We start from the raw sequence: 17101 nt of genomic DNA on the forward strand, positions 1-17101 counted from the left end.
GATTCAACAAAATGTCATTGTTATAATTCTACATAACTTCAGTCCATTAATTTCATTTCTTTCAAGGCTGTGTTACTATAAGCAGGGGAAATATTTGAAGTACAAAAGGCCTGGCTTGCTTTAGAAACCGCCTATATGTAAAGCTGCCTTCATGACACTGGCAAAGAGATTTACACCACATTTCAGCACATGAAAGGAGCCTCATTTTGCATTCACAGAACCTGCCTCCGCCATTGAGTCTTTGAACTTCCATTAAGCCATTTATCACCATGCAGTGCAATTCATTTCATTTTCCTAACACTGGGGATGGATGCCCTCTCCCCTCCCCAACTCCGCCTCTGTAGACTCTGAGTGTTGAGTTTACTCTATGTAATGTGTGCACTGACCAGGATGTTAAAGTTCAACAACCCTCCTTCTCAAGCACTTCTTGTCTCAATTTCACTTATATATTCTTATTTTGAGTGTTCTTATGCTAATGATAACACATATTTTATTGTGACTCATGTGTCTAGCTCTGTATCTCTTTTTTTCTCTCTAGTTGCCCCAGCCATCCATGAGATGAAAAGCCACGGAGTTGGTCTGGGACGCACAGCTCTGCTAAGGTGCGAGGCGGCTGCTGTGCCTTCTCCAACATTTGAGTGGTACAAGGGGGAGAAAAGGTGAGCCCAGTTTGATTTTATGAACTGTTATAATGAGGTGTATTGGCAGCATGAAACACAAAGGCCCACTGGATGTGACTGTGTTGCGTTTCAGCTCCATCACACCTCTGTTGTGTTTTAAATATCCACTGGTTTCAGAAGCGGGATGTCTTCAAATAGTCTTTAAATAGAGATGATCCGACTTTTTCAATCCCAATACCGATACCAGTGCTTTGAATATCGGGCAATACCAAGTACCAATCTAATACTGCTGTTTAATTAATTAGCTGTATGCTTCACTGTGTGGAAGTGACTGAAGTCATTCGTAAGGGAAGATAAGTTGTGACTTTGCTTTCCTAAAAAAAATTAACAAACAAATATGTTAAAAAGGTTCATGTTTAAAATATTTAATGCTGAAATCTTTAATGCTGACATTTGGTAATACTCGTTTGTGGATAAGTAAGTGATAGAAAAGTTTTGTTTTTTGTTTGTTTGCTGTTTCCCTAAAGACAGTTCAGTTGTTTGTTCTCCCGTCTGTCCAGCTTATGGGGAGAAGCCACACAAATGTTTCAGTGAGAGTCATTTGTGCCTTGTCCTCACCTTGTATCCTAATAAAATGTTTGCTGGCAACAGGCTTAAATCATTCGTGGCACATACATCAATCAGTCTAGATTCAAGTGTCAGTTCTTGAATTTAAAAACCAAATTACCCCCATTACCCATCATTTACCCACTCCTGGTGAGCACATTTTCAATCATCAGCTCACACTGTGCTAATTGTAATTATGGGGTGGATTCAATTTATTCAAATTGCTAAGGAGGCAAGTTGGCATGATTCTAGTCTTTACTTAATTCAAGGACTTGTTCTTCCTGTGACTTCTTACAGGGCTAAATAGCAATTTGTTCATTTACTCCTTGTCATGAGAAGGACATGACTATGAGGACTTAAGCACAGAGTATGTGTAGCTTCTGTACAACATTAACACTGTCTGTTAATATTTCATTGACTATTTTCAGTATAAACAAAATGAGGGGCGGCTCTCATTATGGCAGCCATATTGTCGGTTCAGCGTTGCGCTGCTGCCAGTTTTTCTGTATCAGAAGTAGTGTAAGAAATCTTTTTTGTGATATGTCTAGGGATGAGTACCAATACCCATAGCGTGACTTCGATACCTGTTCCTGAACAATTTTTTTTTTATATACCTACTTTATAAATCAATTTTAACAAAAAGAAAATGACATTAAAGTACAAATCTTTAGTTTTATTTTTCAGCTCCTTGACATTTTTATACATTCAAAGCAGCTTCATAACATAAAAAATAAAAAGCTCTGTACCACGATCACTTTCACACTGGTGAAGCCATCAAGCAAATTTTTGTATGACAAAAATTCAATCCATTCAATCCACCTAATTAATTCTGAAATCACCAACTAGCAAAATTGATTATGATTATTTTTAAAGAGGAAGCGTGTTGAGTGTCTCTGTGCAGCTAGTTAACATTAGCATAAATGGTCTCATCACTTTGCTTTATGACAGCTGTTTTGTTTAGTGTATTGTCTGTTAACCTAGTTAACAGCTCAATGTAACAAGTGGAGGCAGCAGCACTGTCTACAGAGGCTTCATCAGAAACAGGATGTTGGATCAAAATACATAACCTGCAGGTAAGACAAGAGAAAGCTGTATTAACAAATCGAAGATAATGATACTGTCATTATCATTTGAAACTGTTTCTGTGCTACCATAACACTCAAGTTAAAAACACAGGAGTCTAGATGATCCAGTTTCGTCTTGTCTTACTGGCAGCTTCTGCGTTCTCGTCCAAAATCCTGTTATTGATGAAACAGCTGTACACACTTTTGCTGCCTCCACCATTGCTGTTTATGTTGATTCTATAGCCAGATGTTGCGGACAGTGCTGCTCCTGCTAGTTTTCGAAATTTGGTGCAGAATTACAAGAATTGTTTTAATAGTCACTAGTATCAAAGAAATTTGGTCGGTGCCACTGCTCTCATTGAATGGAAGTGGGTGAGTGCCTATGTGTGTACATGTAGCAGCTAGCAGCAAGGGGGATTTCTTTTCTTTCTTCACTATGACTGAGGGAAGCTTGATGTTGAACTAGAGAAGAGGCAAGTTCGAGGAGACACCTGTCGAGATTATCAGTGAATGTTCAGCTAACATTTGAGGAAGTCGCTGTGTGAGAGGGAACAACAGACTTGCAGATATTTGTTGGACATAAGGTCACACATAGTCTTTCAAGTCAGAGTGTCTCTCGGAGCAAGTCAAGCCAAGCTGCAGTTTACGGGGGGCCACAGCAAGGCCAAGAGAGAAACATGTTTCCTCATTGGAGGTTTTTGTTGCCAAATGTAAAACTGTAGCAGCAACAGCAACCCTACTGATAAAAACAAACTCAGCAGTGGTGTCTACAATAATCCCACAATCAGGATGCACAGCATATGTTGTTACACAGTGAATTTTAATCTCTACAGGCTGTTAAAGATCATCACAACCAGCAAAGTAAACAATTAAAGATTTGTCAATTTCACAGCACAGATGTCAGGCACAACTGGAATAGGATTTATTGTAATCCCCCTCCACCTGTGACAAAACGATGAACAACATGTCAAGTGGCACCCAGCTGGTTCACCTCTGGGTCATTTCTCTCCTCTCTCAGTCCTTCAAAGTATCTCTCCAAGGCTGACGAGACAGACCAAAGGATAAATAGATCTGTTGAAGAGGGTGATGAAGTACTGTAGAATCTGAAGATCCACTGAGGATGACAAACATTTGTATTGTACTTGACTTATGCCAATTCCCCCTTGACACTTTGTGTACGGTGGAGAAATAAAAGCTTCATGTGTTGTGACTGTGTTCTGTTTTCAGGATTATCAAGGGTCAGGGCATCGACATCAAGAGCCTCAGTTCCAGATCAGTCCTCACAGTGACCAACATGACAGAGGATCGTTACGGGAACTACACATGTGTCGCCTCCAACAATCTAGGGACGGCTAATGCCAGTGTGCCTCTCATTCGTAAGTTGTCATTGTTCCTAGTTGTCATTGTACCTGCTTGTGGCTAACTGGAGTGGTGAAGAGTCAAAGGGCTGAAAGAGATTTTGTGGATGTCAAAGAGGATTTGAGCCCTCAGAAGTGTGTTCATCTTTACTGCAGCATTTTTGATATTAGAAAAAAGCCAAAGTTCAAGCCAGTGCTGGAACTGGCTGTTTCTTATTTTCATATTATTTCTTTCCATTTCCATGACCAGTACTGAGTGTTCGGTGTGCATTCACCAGACAACTCTTGCTGTTTATTATTTTCTAGACATCAGTTTTGTGAATGTCGGTTCTCTATTATGGTTGCAAAGTCTGTATGTGTGTGTGGGTGGCTGTGTGTTGGTGTGTTTCTGCTTTTAAAGTCTACGTCTGCATGTGTGCTGGAAAGAGAAATTTAGCTTTGAGGTAGCAGAATCACAATTACAAAGGCAACTACCTGTACACAGGTCAGTCATACTAAGTTGAATGCCAAGTAGGTAGTATGACTCAGATTTTAAAGAGGGCTGAGAGTCAGCCTTTCATAGTTTTCAAAGCACCGTGACGTGTCTAACAGAGTTCTAAGGAGCCCAAATAATCAGAGGCCAATCGGCTGGTGCGTCAGAGAATAAATGGTTAGAGAAGCACATTCTTGAATAAATTACACAAAGCTGCATTCAGTCCCCATTAGCAGTACATCTGACTTTGTCATACGTTCCAGCGAACACACATGGCAATGAATATGGGTGTGAAGAAAGCGAGGGATCACGTCCTTGTTACTGTACTAACAGATCCTTCTAGTTCTGTCTGTGTCAAGGCGAGGTCAGATCTTGCAGAGAAAGTGTGAACATCTTGCTGCTTTGCACCTTCCCACTGAGGGCTTGTGACTGCATGTTTACTAGAGTAGGCACATTGCTGCCTTCTCTTTCCCCAAGCCTGCAAAAGTACTAACAGCCAAATTAGCAGTGATTACTGCTACAAGGAGAAGTAGCTATTGTGGAGAAAAACAAAAAACTGGATCAAAACCTCTTTGACACAGCCTATGCACTTTATGAACTCCATTAAGCCTGTAATCATGGCACCTATCATTCAAAAAACAAAACCGTCACACAAAGGTGCATAATGAATCGTCTCTCTCTCTCTCTTCAGATAGGTTTGATTTTAAAAAGCTTCCAAACAATAGTACATTATGATGTAAACTCTAGAGCGGTAGATTTGTTATGTACTGTATGTGCAAGAAGCAGGGTAAACACCATCCAGGACAGGCTGCCAGTCTTCATTATTTAAGTAAGATAGGCCCATAATTCCAGGGATGATTCAACCACACAAATAAGTAAAAAGATAAAAGCACCTTAAAAATGCCCTAAGGCTTATTCCCACTGTAACACTTAACAGCCAAGGTCTGCCAACAGCTCAATTAACATGCCCTGAGTACAAGGCTATTTTACAGGTCCAATGAAAAAAAAAAAAAACATAAAAAACAGTAATACATCACAATTCTTTTTCATTTTAAGAAAATATATCCTCTATACTCATTGTTAACCAACTCCCAGAGTGGTTTGATATTATACCTGGATAAAGTCTGCAGCCTGTCCACTCAATGGATACATGAATCTTTGAACCTCTACAGGAAGTGACTTTAAATACTGTTTATTCCTTGAAGAACAAGACACGTTTTCCCTCTTGAATGTTCTGATACGTGACTGCATACTTTCACAAACTTGTTGAAGTACTGCTGCTACTACTTTTCGACAGTTGTTTGATATTCATACACTGTTAGGAATTTCAGTTATTTTGTCCACCTGCTGTACCTGCCAAGCGGCAAAAAAAAAGCAATGACAGGAGGCGTTTGGGAACATATTTTCCTCAACGTTTTAGAGTGTGGATGGGTGAAAAAAAAAGATCAATTTAATGTATTCAGTGATGAAATATGAACAGGTGAATTAAATTATTCACCAGTTTGCGCTGCACCCTCTGATGATAACATTGTCCCTAGCAGGCCGGAGACTCAGAATACAAAAAGACATTTCTGTAGAGTTGGCAATTGTCAAAGGAGCACTCCACTCTCCTGTTTGTGTATGCACAAAGAACATCAAAGGCTTGTCTCAGATCTTCAAATGGATGATCTTAATGTGACACTAGTGAGGCCTCAAAGGCAGAGCGGCAAAGAAACCCCTCAGAATAGACAGAAGAGGCAGAATCATGTGCTGCCACCCCCAATCTCTCTCTCTCTCTCTCTCTCTCTCTCTCTCTCTCTCTCTCTCTCTCTCTCTCTCTCTCTCTCTCTCTCTCTCTCTCTCTCTACTATCTATCTCTTTATTTATCTCTTTGTCTTTCAATTGCGCTTTGTCTATCTGATTCAGTTATCTCATTCTCTTACTCTCTCACTCTTTTGTCCCTTCTTTCTCCCCCTTGACTCTCATTCTTTCCTCTCTGTCATACTCTTTCTCACGCACATACAGCGTTGCTTTGCTTCCCTTTTGCTCTCATGATCTCCGCTAATGGAAGAGAGGCCAATTCTGCTGTCGCTCTTAATGAGAAATGGCAAGCAATCACCATAGCGCACTCTCACCGGTGTGTTGACGCAAATAACAAAACCCAGAGGTTAGATTTCACTGCGGGTGACTTTGGATTGCTATTTTAGAACCAGTCGATAGCTATTGATGAGCGAGATGGGAAAGGGGAAAGGGGCATGCATATTTGATAGAGCGTCATACATTGGGGTGAATTTTAAGCGGCAACACAATATGGGTGGTTTGTGGTGAAGGAATTGAAGATTTATGTATATTGACAGTATATGCGGAGGGGCTTTACAGTAGTTTCTTCAGTTGTTTCCATTACACTAAGAGGTATAGGAACTGTATTTGAATTGATGAGGTCAAGTAAGAGTCATCCCCGTCCAAAACGTCTTCTTGAAATACACCCACTGGGAAAAATAGATCAAATATAAACAGAAATACTAAGAATTCAGGGTTCAGTTTCATTACTATCTAGCGAAAATGAAGAAGTTGAAAAGGTCCTTGTCCTTCAGCAGTGTAAATGCTTTTTAACCTAACAGAGTCACTTTAAATCAGTACAGGAAAAGGCTTCCCATTATCACTGATGAAATGAACTGTGACTCTAGAAAGCTTGCTCCAAGAAAAAGTAAACACATTTTCTAAAAGTTTTGTGCATAAGTTCACATGATAGACTTTTTTTTTTTGCGCACTAATTTCAGAACTATTAAAATGAGTTTTATGGACATGTCCTCGCTTTTTGCTGTTGTAGTAGCTGCAATTCAATTTTGCCCATTGTGTCAGACCATTTGAGTTTTTTTGTACTGTTAAACCATTAGGCAGGGATTGTGATCTCTTTCTGCCAAGTACCACTTTAAGCTGTGTGTTTAACACTGTGGTAAAACACAAACTGAATTCTGTGGAGCAGAAAGAAAGAATACAACCTCTGTCACTACTTGTTGGAGTGCTTTGTATGTATGTGTGTGTGTGTGTGCGTGTGTGCGTGTGTGCGTGTGTGCGTGTGCAAAGCTTTTTTTCACTCAATTGCTTTTTTGAACAACACAATACTAACTAACGTCATCTGTGAATGAACAAATAAAGTTGAAAAGCACTTGTCACAATTGTCTGTACTTCTAAACAATTAGCTTAAAAAGGTTTAATGAATAGATGAATAAATGGATAACAGGTTTGAATGGTGGCACAGCAAAACTAAGTTATGAGACATTTTTGTTTAAATGATTACAGAACAGAAACTGAGGTCGCACAGGTGTAGTTTGTGCTGTGATTAATTTTTAGCGAGTTAGATTTAATCCAAAGAAAGGTTTCTCTCAGTTGTTTCTCTGTATTCTTCTCATCACTCTGTGAGTCCAATCAAACCTCAAAGTGCAAACAACAGAAATCACAATTAATGGGGTGTCAGCTTTCTGAGAAGATTATAACGTAACCATTTTTTTGTCAGTTTGTGTTAGCAGTCGTTCAAAATCAAAGCAGTTAGACAAGAACAAAACCTGCAGAGTTCAGGACTGGATCGATGCATTTGTTCTGACACTAAGAAACATATCAGTTTTATACAAAAGCAAGAGTGGGTTAAAGCAGTCACCAATTATAGCAAGATATATACTCATTTATTTGTAGATTTACTTGTTTAATTTATAAGCTTTGCTATAAATGTGCTATACTTAAATGTAGTTTTGCTAGCCAGATGTTACAGTTGGCATATTTGTTGTCATTTAGAAAATACCCAGAATAAAGCACACATTCAGTTCAGTTTAATTCCTGTAGTGTATGTCCTCTAGTTTATATAACATTAGTGCTGGCTTTGCAAATGTTTGTGAGGGGATTACTCTAGCAGGTCTGAACAGTATGAGCATTTCAGTTGAATTTGCTCCCCCAAGACGAAAAACAAATGAATGTATGAAGGACTACAGTTAAACATGAGCATCTGTGTAAACTAGCGATGGATCAAGTTTGTAGTAAACAAAGACAAAGTTATCCTGAAAACACTTTTACCTTGAGACATCAGCTACGAAAATCTGCCACGAAAAGGGATATTTTGAGAATTGGAGGTTGAAATTAAAGCAACAGCCTACTGAACCTGTTACAGTTAGGAGTGATTAAATGATTAGATTCACAAAGGGGAAACAAAACTGATAATATACTACAGTCATAAATTAATATTAATATTGTTCAATAAAGACAAACCTGGCACTACACGTGGCATATTACTACTCAATTTAGTCTTTAGTTAATAAAAACATTACTGCCGAACCAATCACAGACCCAAATCATCCTTTATGTTCCTGTCGACTGATATATACTTTATTTATGCTTCCATTTATTTTATGGAATATTTTTGCTCAATAACAAAATAGAGGGAAAACAAATAATTGCAATTATGAATTATTATTAAGTGTACCTAAACATCCATTGCAGGTTGTGTTTCAGTCTCTTCTTGGACACACAAATATTTACAACACACACACACACACACACACACACACACACACACACACACACACACACGCACACACACACACACACACACACACACTCTCACTCTTTCTCTCTCTCTTTTTTAAGGACATTGCATTGACTCCCATTCAGTGTGGACAGCCTAACCCAAATCATAACCCTAACCTGAAATAACTGAATTCATGCCTAACCCCATCACAACAAGACAAGATCTTGCAAGAATCCATCATATTAGGCATCAATCAGCATCCTTTTAGGATTTTCGTGTGATCTGGCAAATCTAGCTGCCTCACAAGGTTGGACAGTGGTGGACAATGATAGACAGATTGTTCATTTAGTCACCTGCAGTGAATCTTTTGAAAGTGCCTGCCTTTTTCCAAACATTTTCCAAGGACAACTTCTCAGATGGTTCTTTGTAACAAACCATCTGGCGTGTCAGGTTAACCCTAACCTTAACCTAACCTCCATTCACACCTTGCCCCTGACCTTAACCAGGACCTCAGAAATTATGTTTTTTCCTCATAAGGACTGGGCTTCAGTCCTCATGAGGACTACTGGTCCCAACAAGGTTGGTGTTTATACTGGAAAAGGTCCCAGTGAGGTGACAAAAACACAGACACACACACACACACACACACACACACACACACACACACACACACACACACACACACCTCTTATGATTTTAGCTGAGTAACAATCACCAAACTAACATTCCCTATTTCAACTTCCCATTTCATGTGCTAGATTGAAGTGAACTTCGATGAAAAGACTGAGGCTGTTCACTCCAATTTTCTGAGGAGTCCTCCAGCTTAATTGGTCAAGCTCTTATCCCCCAGCCCACCTCGGCTTAGCCCTGGAGGAGATTTTTTTCCGCCTATACCTCAGCCTTCATTTCCTCCTTTCTCTGCCCCCTCCCCCAAGCAGTAATCAGAAGAGACTGATGGGGGAGAAAAATACTCTCACTCTCTGCCTCTCTCTTTTTCTCTTTTTCTCTCTCTCCGTCACAGCTCAGCCTCCCTGAGGCAGGAGACACACTGCTGGCTAGTTGGTTAATGAACGTTGTGTTTGTTTGTCACGCTTATCAATCACCTCATGTGTAGGTGTCATTTCGACATGTCTCCTCATCTGCCATTGTTGTTGATGATGTTGTTTGTTCCAACACCGTGTGATTGTACCTGAGTCATAGAGCAGAGATGCAGGGAAATGGGAGCCAAAGGTGAAACCTGAAATGTGGGGGTGTGATCACTTCAATATTGAAGCTATTTGGGGATTTGGAAGCCAGTATATTGTGTTTTAGCAAGTTGTATTCATCTATGTGTAAAATGACTCCCGCTTCTGATTATTTATCAGCATCGATCAGGTAAATCCTGACAACACGCTGTTTTCTGTTTTATTTGTTTCAGTGGTTAACAAAATGAAGTCCAGATCATTTTGACACGTGTGAGGGGGTGGAGGGTTGCCTCTAACCTTGGGGCTAACCACCTTCTCTTTCATCAGTATGTGGCAAGCAAGACACAGGAACTTGGCTTGGGTCTTTAGGAGGTGTAGCATCTAGTCACTGACAAATAGCCTAAACTGTGCATAAATTGCTACATTCACAGCAATACCACTAACTTCACACTCTCTGCTCCAGTCACCAGCCTCACTGTCACACATCTGCTCTGTCTCTTTCTTAACCTAATGCTCACTATGCAGACAACCTATGTGCTGAGCTATCCCTTGAAGAAGCTATACTTCTTGTGCAACACTAATGTAAATTAATTATTTAATTATTTAAAAAAAAAACAGTGATGGACTCAGCCAATCACCAATTCCTGATTTATTTGTCCAATCACCCAAGCCTAGTTCATATATAGAATGTATAGGATAAATGTAATATGGCAAGATGGCGGTGTCTTTTAATTTGCCCAAAAGCGCCCTTACAGTGTTGCACCATTTACCTATCATTTTAATGCCTGCATTTCCATACTTATGCAATCAGAAAAACCATTAACATTTTCCTGTTGCACTGTGATGAGGAAATGTTTTGTGCTGTGGCACATCCTGCAGCCTAGTGGGCAATGGACTTAAAACACAACCTCACCGACTCCTATAGGAGGCCAGATGCACTGGGAGAAATGTTCGTCCCTGGATGACTGAGTCATCAGGGTTAGGGTTAGATGAATAACTAATTGGATCACGGCGCGCATGTGGTTGATTGGTTAGAGCACATGCCATACACAGCCGACCCCGGTTCGAATCCCAATCGGAGGTCCTTTGCTGCATGTCACACCCCCTTCTCTCCCCCATGTTTCCTGTCGGTCTACTGCTAAATAAAGGCGTCTATGCCAACAAAAAATAAAATAAAAGTTAGCTGGCCCACAAATTTTTAACACAAACTATTGTATCAACTTAAGAGGGAGAGTGCAGAAAATGTTTTAGAATCACTGAATAGTTGACTTGAAGAATATGTCCCTGCATGAACAATACATCAAGGCAAGAACTGAACATCTACTACACAGACTGCACAGTTTATTTGGAGAATGCTCTCCATTTCTACTCCTTTAAGGGATATTAAGTAAGATTTGTTACCTGCTTCCTCAAAATTGTCCATATTTTATCTGCTGGGTTTTGGTAGAATTTTTTATCAATAGTATTGACTCAGCAAGTGATTCACAAGGTGCTGAATTTTTCCCTTTCAAAAAAATCTCTGGAATTTTTTATGAAAGGTTATGTTTCTTTTCAACTTTTGCTTCAACTAGTTCCCTGCCTGCTGCACTTCTGGTATTAACTCTTTATTGTTGTGATGAGCTAAATGCTGAACAGAGCCCCCACATGAACATTTGTTCCTCCAAACCATGTCAAATAAATCGCCTGCATTATCCCATCTACAGAGAACAAAGAATAGCAATCCATGAAATGAAATAGCTGTGGAAACTAATATGTTTTATCTTACAAGTGAGCAAGCTGTGCAAGAGGTCAACTGCCTTATACAGTACGTAAAATGATGTGTCGCTCTGCTGAATGAGAGAAAGGGTCCAACTCTGTGTGGAGCTATGAGGGAGAGATTGCATGTCAAAAGATATGTTCCACAGTAATGGAGGAGTGCCTGAGAGCTCATGAAATGATACACTGGTGAATTCATGCTCTAGTATTAATCAGATAGCACCTGCCTGCCTGTTTGAAGAAAAACTAAAAAGAAACAGTTTTCACATATCTGCTCTCCCAGAAGTACTTAAAGTGGAAGCATTTGTTCAAGAAGAGATGAATTTGACCATTTCCCCACCAGTATACTGAGGGAAAAGGCATATCATTTTACGTATGAATACTGATTCCTACACAGTTTCCCCTTCAAATAGAATGATGAAATCAAATGAAAGCATTGTTGTTGGCATAACAGTAGCATGTTAACTGCAACATAGTCATTACACACTTGTTTGTCCGCTTCAGAAAAGCAACACAGAGACCGCAGATTGAGAGCGTGGTGTGGGTGGACCACAGTGTGCCTCCCTTGTGCCACGCAATTGAAATGGCCATATTGAGTGCCCATGTAAATGGATTAAAATGGAGAGTCTCAGAAAGCTTCTGCACCATCGCATGGCCTAGATACAGCAGCTCACCGCAACAACATTAAGAAGTATTCTTTTCAGTGTGACTGTGTGAGGTGCCATGGTTTCCCTTGTGACCAATAAGCTCCTCCTCCACCATGAAGCCTTCTGGAAGAGGGTGGTTGATACCATTGTGGGAAATATAAATAGTTTTTAGCTGCTGGTAGAAGTCACACTGCTCATATGCCACATGCAAAGCAAATGAAAAAACTCCATGAGCCAAACCTCTGCATCACTTTGAGTTGAGCTATCATGGTAAAGAACAGCTTTACTTTGCCGCACATCTCAGATCCTGCTACCAAGTGAGTCATTGCACAAAGCTGGTTGCAGCTTATCTCGAAGTAAATGCCAAACAGAAAGCCGTGTTTTTTTATTTATTTGTTTCAAACGTCAGATCAAATAGGCAGTAATACCGAATGAGCATTAAGTAATTTGTGCTGCACAGCAGAGTATTACTTTAACTGGGAATTTTGGAAGTCATAACTCAAAAGTGATTTTTGAGTCATTGGTATCAGTAACTTTAGCCAACGCCAAATGTGTTACAGTAATGTATGACAGATGTGACAGAAAAATCAAACATGCATCCTGCATTTATTTTGCCCCTCTAATCAGTTAATTAGTTATTCAAAAAACACACTAGACTAGCCAAGTTGGATTCCCTCCATAACAAAATCTGCACAAATATCTTCACCGGAAATGTGACTAAGCATGGGATCTATCTTTGTGTGACATTTGAAACATACACTTAAAAAATAAAAACGATATGTTTGCTGCTGTCCGTCCGCCGACACACTTAGCTCGAATAGTCTGACACACTGGACTGAACATTTCTGGATGTCACATTATTCCATCTCCCAAATGCCATCAGTGGCTCAGCCTGAAATGAGTTCATAAGGTAATCAGATTGGGACCCTGAGTCCCTCCTCAGAGGGATCAGAGACAGACTAAAAATCTCCTTTTTTCACTCATTCTTCAGTCAGTTTATACGAGCATAAAAGGAGGCCATGATTTGGAAAACTGTGCTATAATCTATGGAGAGGGAAAATAAAATTAAATGGATGTGATTTAAGAAGTTCCCGGCAGGTGCAGATGAAATTGTGGGTGCTAACTGAGCACTGGTGTGATCTCAAACCATCAAAGCAAGAGACGACCAGTTTTTTTTTATCATACCAGGGCTGAAGTGTAATGAAAGCTTTTCACTCCAACACAAAACCTCTTCAGGTCTTTGGAGCAACAACCGCTCCCAGACTCCCCTTGTTTTTTGTACCTATTTTCTTAGCAGTAACCCATGCAAATCTGAGGCAACTGGGGGAATAAATCGTGTTGTTAATGAGCATGTGAAGGTTGCATCTTGCCACAGAGACACCAGTCCTTAATGCATGAAGAGGATTTGTCTCCATTCCCTGTCCTTGTGTCCTTGCATGCATTTTTCTTTTTATTTTACGTCTCCATTCTGTTAATAATACATGAATGTCCTCTTTCCCTCCCCCCCTCTCCCCCCTCTCCTCCCCTGTAGCAATTATTGAACCCACCACCACTAGTGCTGTCTCAAGCCCAGGTCAGTATATGTCACCATGCTGTACACCAAATCAGCAAAGAGGTCAGCTGCCTCATACTAACCTGAACCGAAATCCTCTCCTCCATCTTGATTTATTTCAATTGGCTGGCTGGAATGCCTGCTGGGTGTACAGCTTCATTGTATGTCCAATATTTCTTTAATTAATTTGCTTTTTTTCTTTTGGTACATTTTGGGTTGGCTTCTACAGCCTGGCTACATATACTTCCTGCAGCCTGTGCCATCGCAACACCCCCCGTCCCTTCCATTACAACCCCACCTCCGCCACCTCTCCACCCCCACGTGGAGCGAACAGTAGCGTCATCAAAGTGGCTGTTCCATATGCCTCTGGGTCTGATGCTTTTCATAATGCTGATGGCTTCCTCCTCTTCTCTCTGGCTTTCTCACCACCAAAACTACCACTCTCCTGCTCCTCAGTGCTATAGCTAAAAACAGTGTACGTCAAGGGCAGGATGCTGTTGGTGGCAAAGGCCGTTGGTTTGTTGTTTGCACGATAGGATCTCTGCTTTCTTTGTACTTTTGTCACTCCCTCTTCATCTCCCTTTCTCTTTCTGTGTCTTAATCTTTCTCCATCCCTCCTATGTACTTTTTCTCTCTGTTCTTTGTCTTTCTAGAACAATCAGTTGGCACTCTGCCACCCTCTTTAACCTGATCTGCTGCTAGTGCTGTTGTTAGTGCTACACTGTCAATGTCGCCCCCCCCCCCCCTCCCCCCACTGTACTCTGCTGCTTCTACATTCCAGCCCAGAGTAATCCCTTCTGCCTGGTCGTCTTTTCTCCATCTCTAATGGTTTTAAGCAAGTCGCAGAATGTAATCTTTCATGCTGGTTACATTATTTTTTGCTTAATGCTGTTCACACAAAAATATGCAGCAAAGATATGCAAGTCTCAATGGCACGCACACACAATAGACACTGAAATCTAAACATGTTAAAACGTTCAAGCGCACTTCAAATGCACCTGCTCTTACACACGTAATCACATGATGATTAGTATTGCATGATGAACCTGCTGAGAATTGTTTTTTTTAATTTTTAAGACTTTTCATCCACCTGCGTGAACAGACGCCATCGCTTCCTCTTGCGTTTTATGGAGACATAGCCGCAGATTAGCATGTGCTCGTCTGCATTCTCTACCTGTCTATCTGAACCAAATATAATTATCCATGGAGATTCTGTCAGATAGCAAGTTAAAATAAGCTCCGCAGCAACGAACAGTCCTGGCATGGCCCTGAACTCTCATTTGATATAACGCTTGCAGAACAAATGACAATTTCATGGTCCAAAGGAACACCAGTGGTTTCAATCGTGGAGATAAACTCACTCAGCGACCCACTGTTCTTGTTTTGTTCCAACTTGCATTTGAAGTTAATTTTTTGATGGCACCCTCACTAAGTGGCTTGGCAAAAGGAATTATTTTAGATGCCTGCAAATGGGTCTTTGTCCCAACGTTGTTTAATCAAGTTTAATAATTCATTTTAACAGATTATCATCTGCTTTTATTTTCCCTGCAAATGAGGTTGGGAAGATTTGCTCCCAAAATAAGGAAAAAAAATTGTGGTGTGCAAAGCAAACAAATCAGAAGATGTGAGGTGGAAAAATGGTTCATCCCCCACACAGCATGTTCTGTGCTTGTTTCAGCCCATTGATCAAGGGCAAATAACCAAAATAAATAGATAAATAAATCAAATCATGGAGAGAAAACAATGTTAATAGGGAACATCAGTCATTCTACTTTTATTTGTAACCTTGCTTTGTTAGTACAACTCTAATAAGAATCTATTCAGATTGGCCAGAATGTTTGTGTGAATGAATTTTAAGTAAGGTTTAAGACTCAGGAAGTATCACACAGAAATAAATGGAAACCAGTGGTTGCTTTAAAGGTGAGAAATTGATCAAAAAAAGTTAGATAAATTAAAAAAACTTGGAAAATGGCAGCTATAGAAAATGCATGCATTTTAACAGAATTAGCTAACCATGTAGATGTATAGTAATTTGACTGACTGAGGCCAATATAGATATGTTGAATAATCAATTTGTGGGTCGAATTGTTACATGAATTGAATGAATATGAATTGTAATGATTCAGTAATGCTGTGTCCTGAAAACCGCCACTACTGTTGCTACATAACAGTGCGGACCCTTCTTATCAAAACATTTAAGCCGTGACTACTCCACAAAGCTTACAACACTACAATAAGCTTTTTGTTTAGAGTTGTCAGCAGCATCCTGAAGCACTTGTCAGACCTAAAGAGCTGCAGTGTAGATGTTGGACTCATTAAGGCACAATGGCATTAACTGAACTGGTCAAACAAGACCGAGCATTGTGTAAAGTTCTTCCTGAGGAAACTAAGATCCTCCAGTGTGTGCAACAGGCTGCTGAAGATCTTATTTCTGTCACTCATGGTGTTCATTGGACAAACTTGGCTATAATGTGTTGGGGAGGCGGCATTGAGGCTTGTGAAGCCAAACAAATTCAGTGGTGAGGAGGGCCAGCTCCGTGGTCAGGCTGGAACTGGACAGTCTGGAGGCAGTGGCAGAGAGAAGGATGACGGATAAGATGAACACCATCCTGGATAACCCCCCCCACCCACTCACTGACGAACTGTGGCAGATGGGCCGCACATTCAGTCACCAGCTCATCCCCACTAAAGAGCGGGACAGAGTGCTTTAAGCGCTTACTTGCTCGTGCCCGCTGCCATTACGACTCCACAACAGGAACTGTGACTAAAGCTTAGGCCAGCTGTGACCCCTCCACCCTCACCAATCCAGTCACCCAGTGCTGTCACCATCTCTACTGATACAACATCCAGGCTCAATGCTGACTACCAGACATGGACTTCTATTGAGCATCCATCCAATTTAGGATCAATATGACTGTACCTTTTATTATTGATATTAAGTCAATGCTAGTATAGTGTTTATATTATATTGTATTAAAATCTGTACAATACATATCACTGTATCAGTGTCTTACAGTATAGTATACAATCCCTTTCAGACATGCTTTACATAACATCGCTGACTTCATGTGCCTGTTAAAGTAATGGCTTTTTATCACGCAGACAGAGGTGTCCGTTACGTAAAAGTGCGACAGAGCAGAAGTGCAGGATGACAAGACGTGAAATTGGTAGTCTCATTTAATTCTTATTTGCTCATATGCTGTATGTAAAGCACTTTGCTGGGCAGTCCTGATCTCCTCCATGCAGTTGGCATGAGTGAAAATTTAAAATAAAGAAAGTTTTATCCTGGTTGTATGAGTATGTTTCCTTGTTCATTTGTCTGGTTGTTTAGTTTTAGTTTAGTTT

The 17101-nt window shown here is 40.3% G+C and overlaps 1 protein-coding gene across 2 annotated transcripts in view; it reads left to right on the forward strand.

The window, feature by feature from the left end:
• negr1 (neuronal growth regulator 1) overlaps positions 1 to 17101 on the forward strand; it is a 148733-nt gene that overhangs the window by 105788 nt on the left and 25844 nt on the right. The window contains exons 5-7 of one of the 2 annotated variants that reach the window (XM_053322391.1): positions 539 to 659; positions 3518 to 3666; positions 13736 to 13777. In XM_053322391.1, the coding sequence (XP_053178366.1) occupies positions 539 to 659; positions 3518 to 3666; positions 13736 to 13777 (312 nt within the window). The remainder of the gene's footprint in view (positions 1 to 538; positions 660 to 3517; positions 3667 to 13735; positions 13778 to 17101) is intronic. The other variant, XM_053322392.1, reaches the window with a different exon arrangement.

The sequence above is a fragment of the Scomber japonicus genome, chromosome 7, assembly GCF_027409825.1.
Source record: "Scomber japonicus isolate fScoJap1 chromosome 7, fScoJap1.pri, whole genome shotgun sequence".
Lineage (NCBI taxonomy): Eukaryota > Metazoa > Chordata > Actinopteri > Scombriformes > Scombridae > Scomber > Scomber japonicus.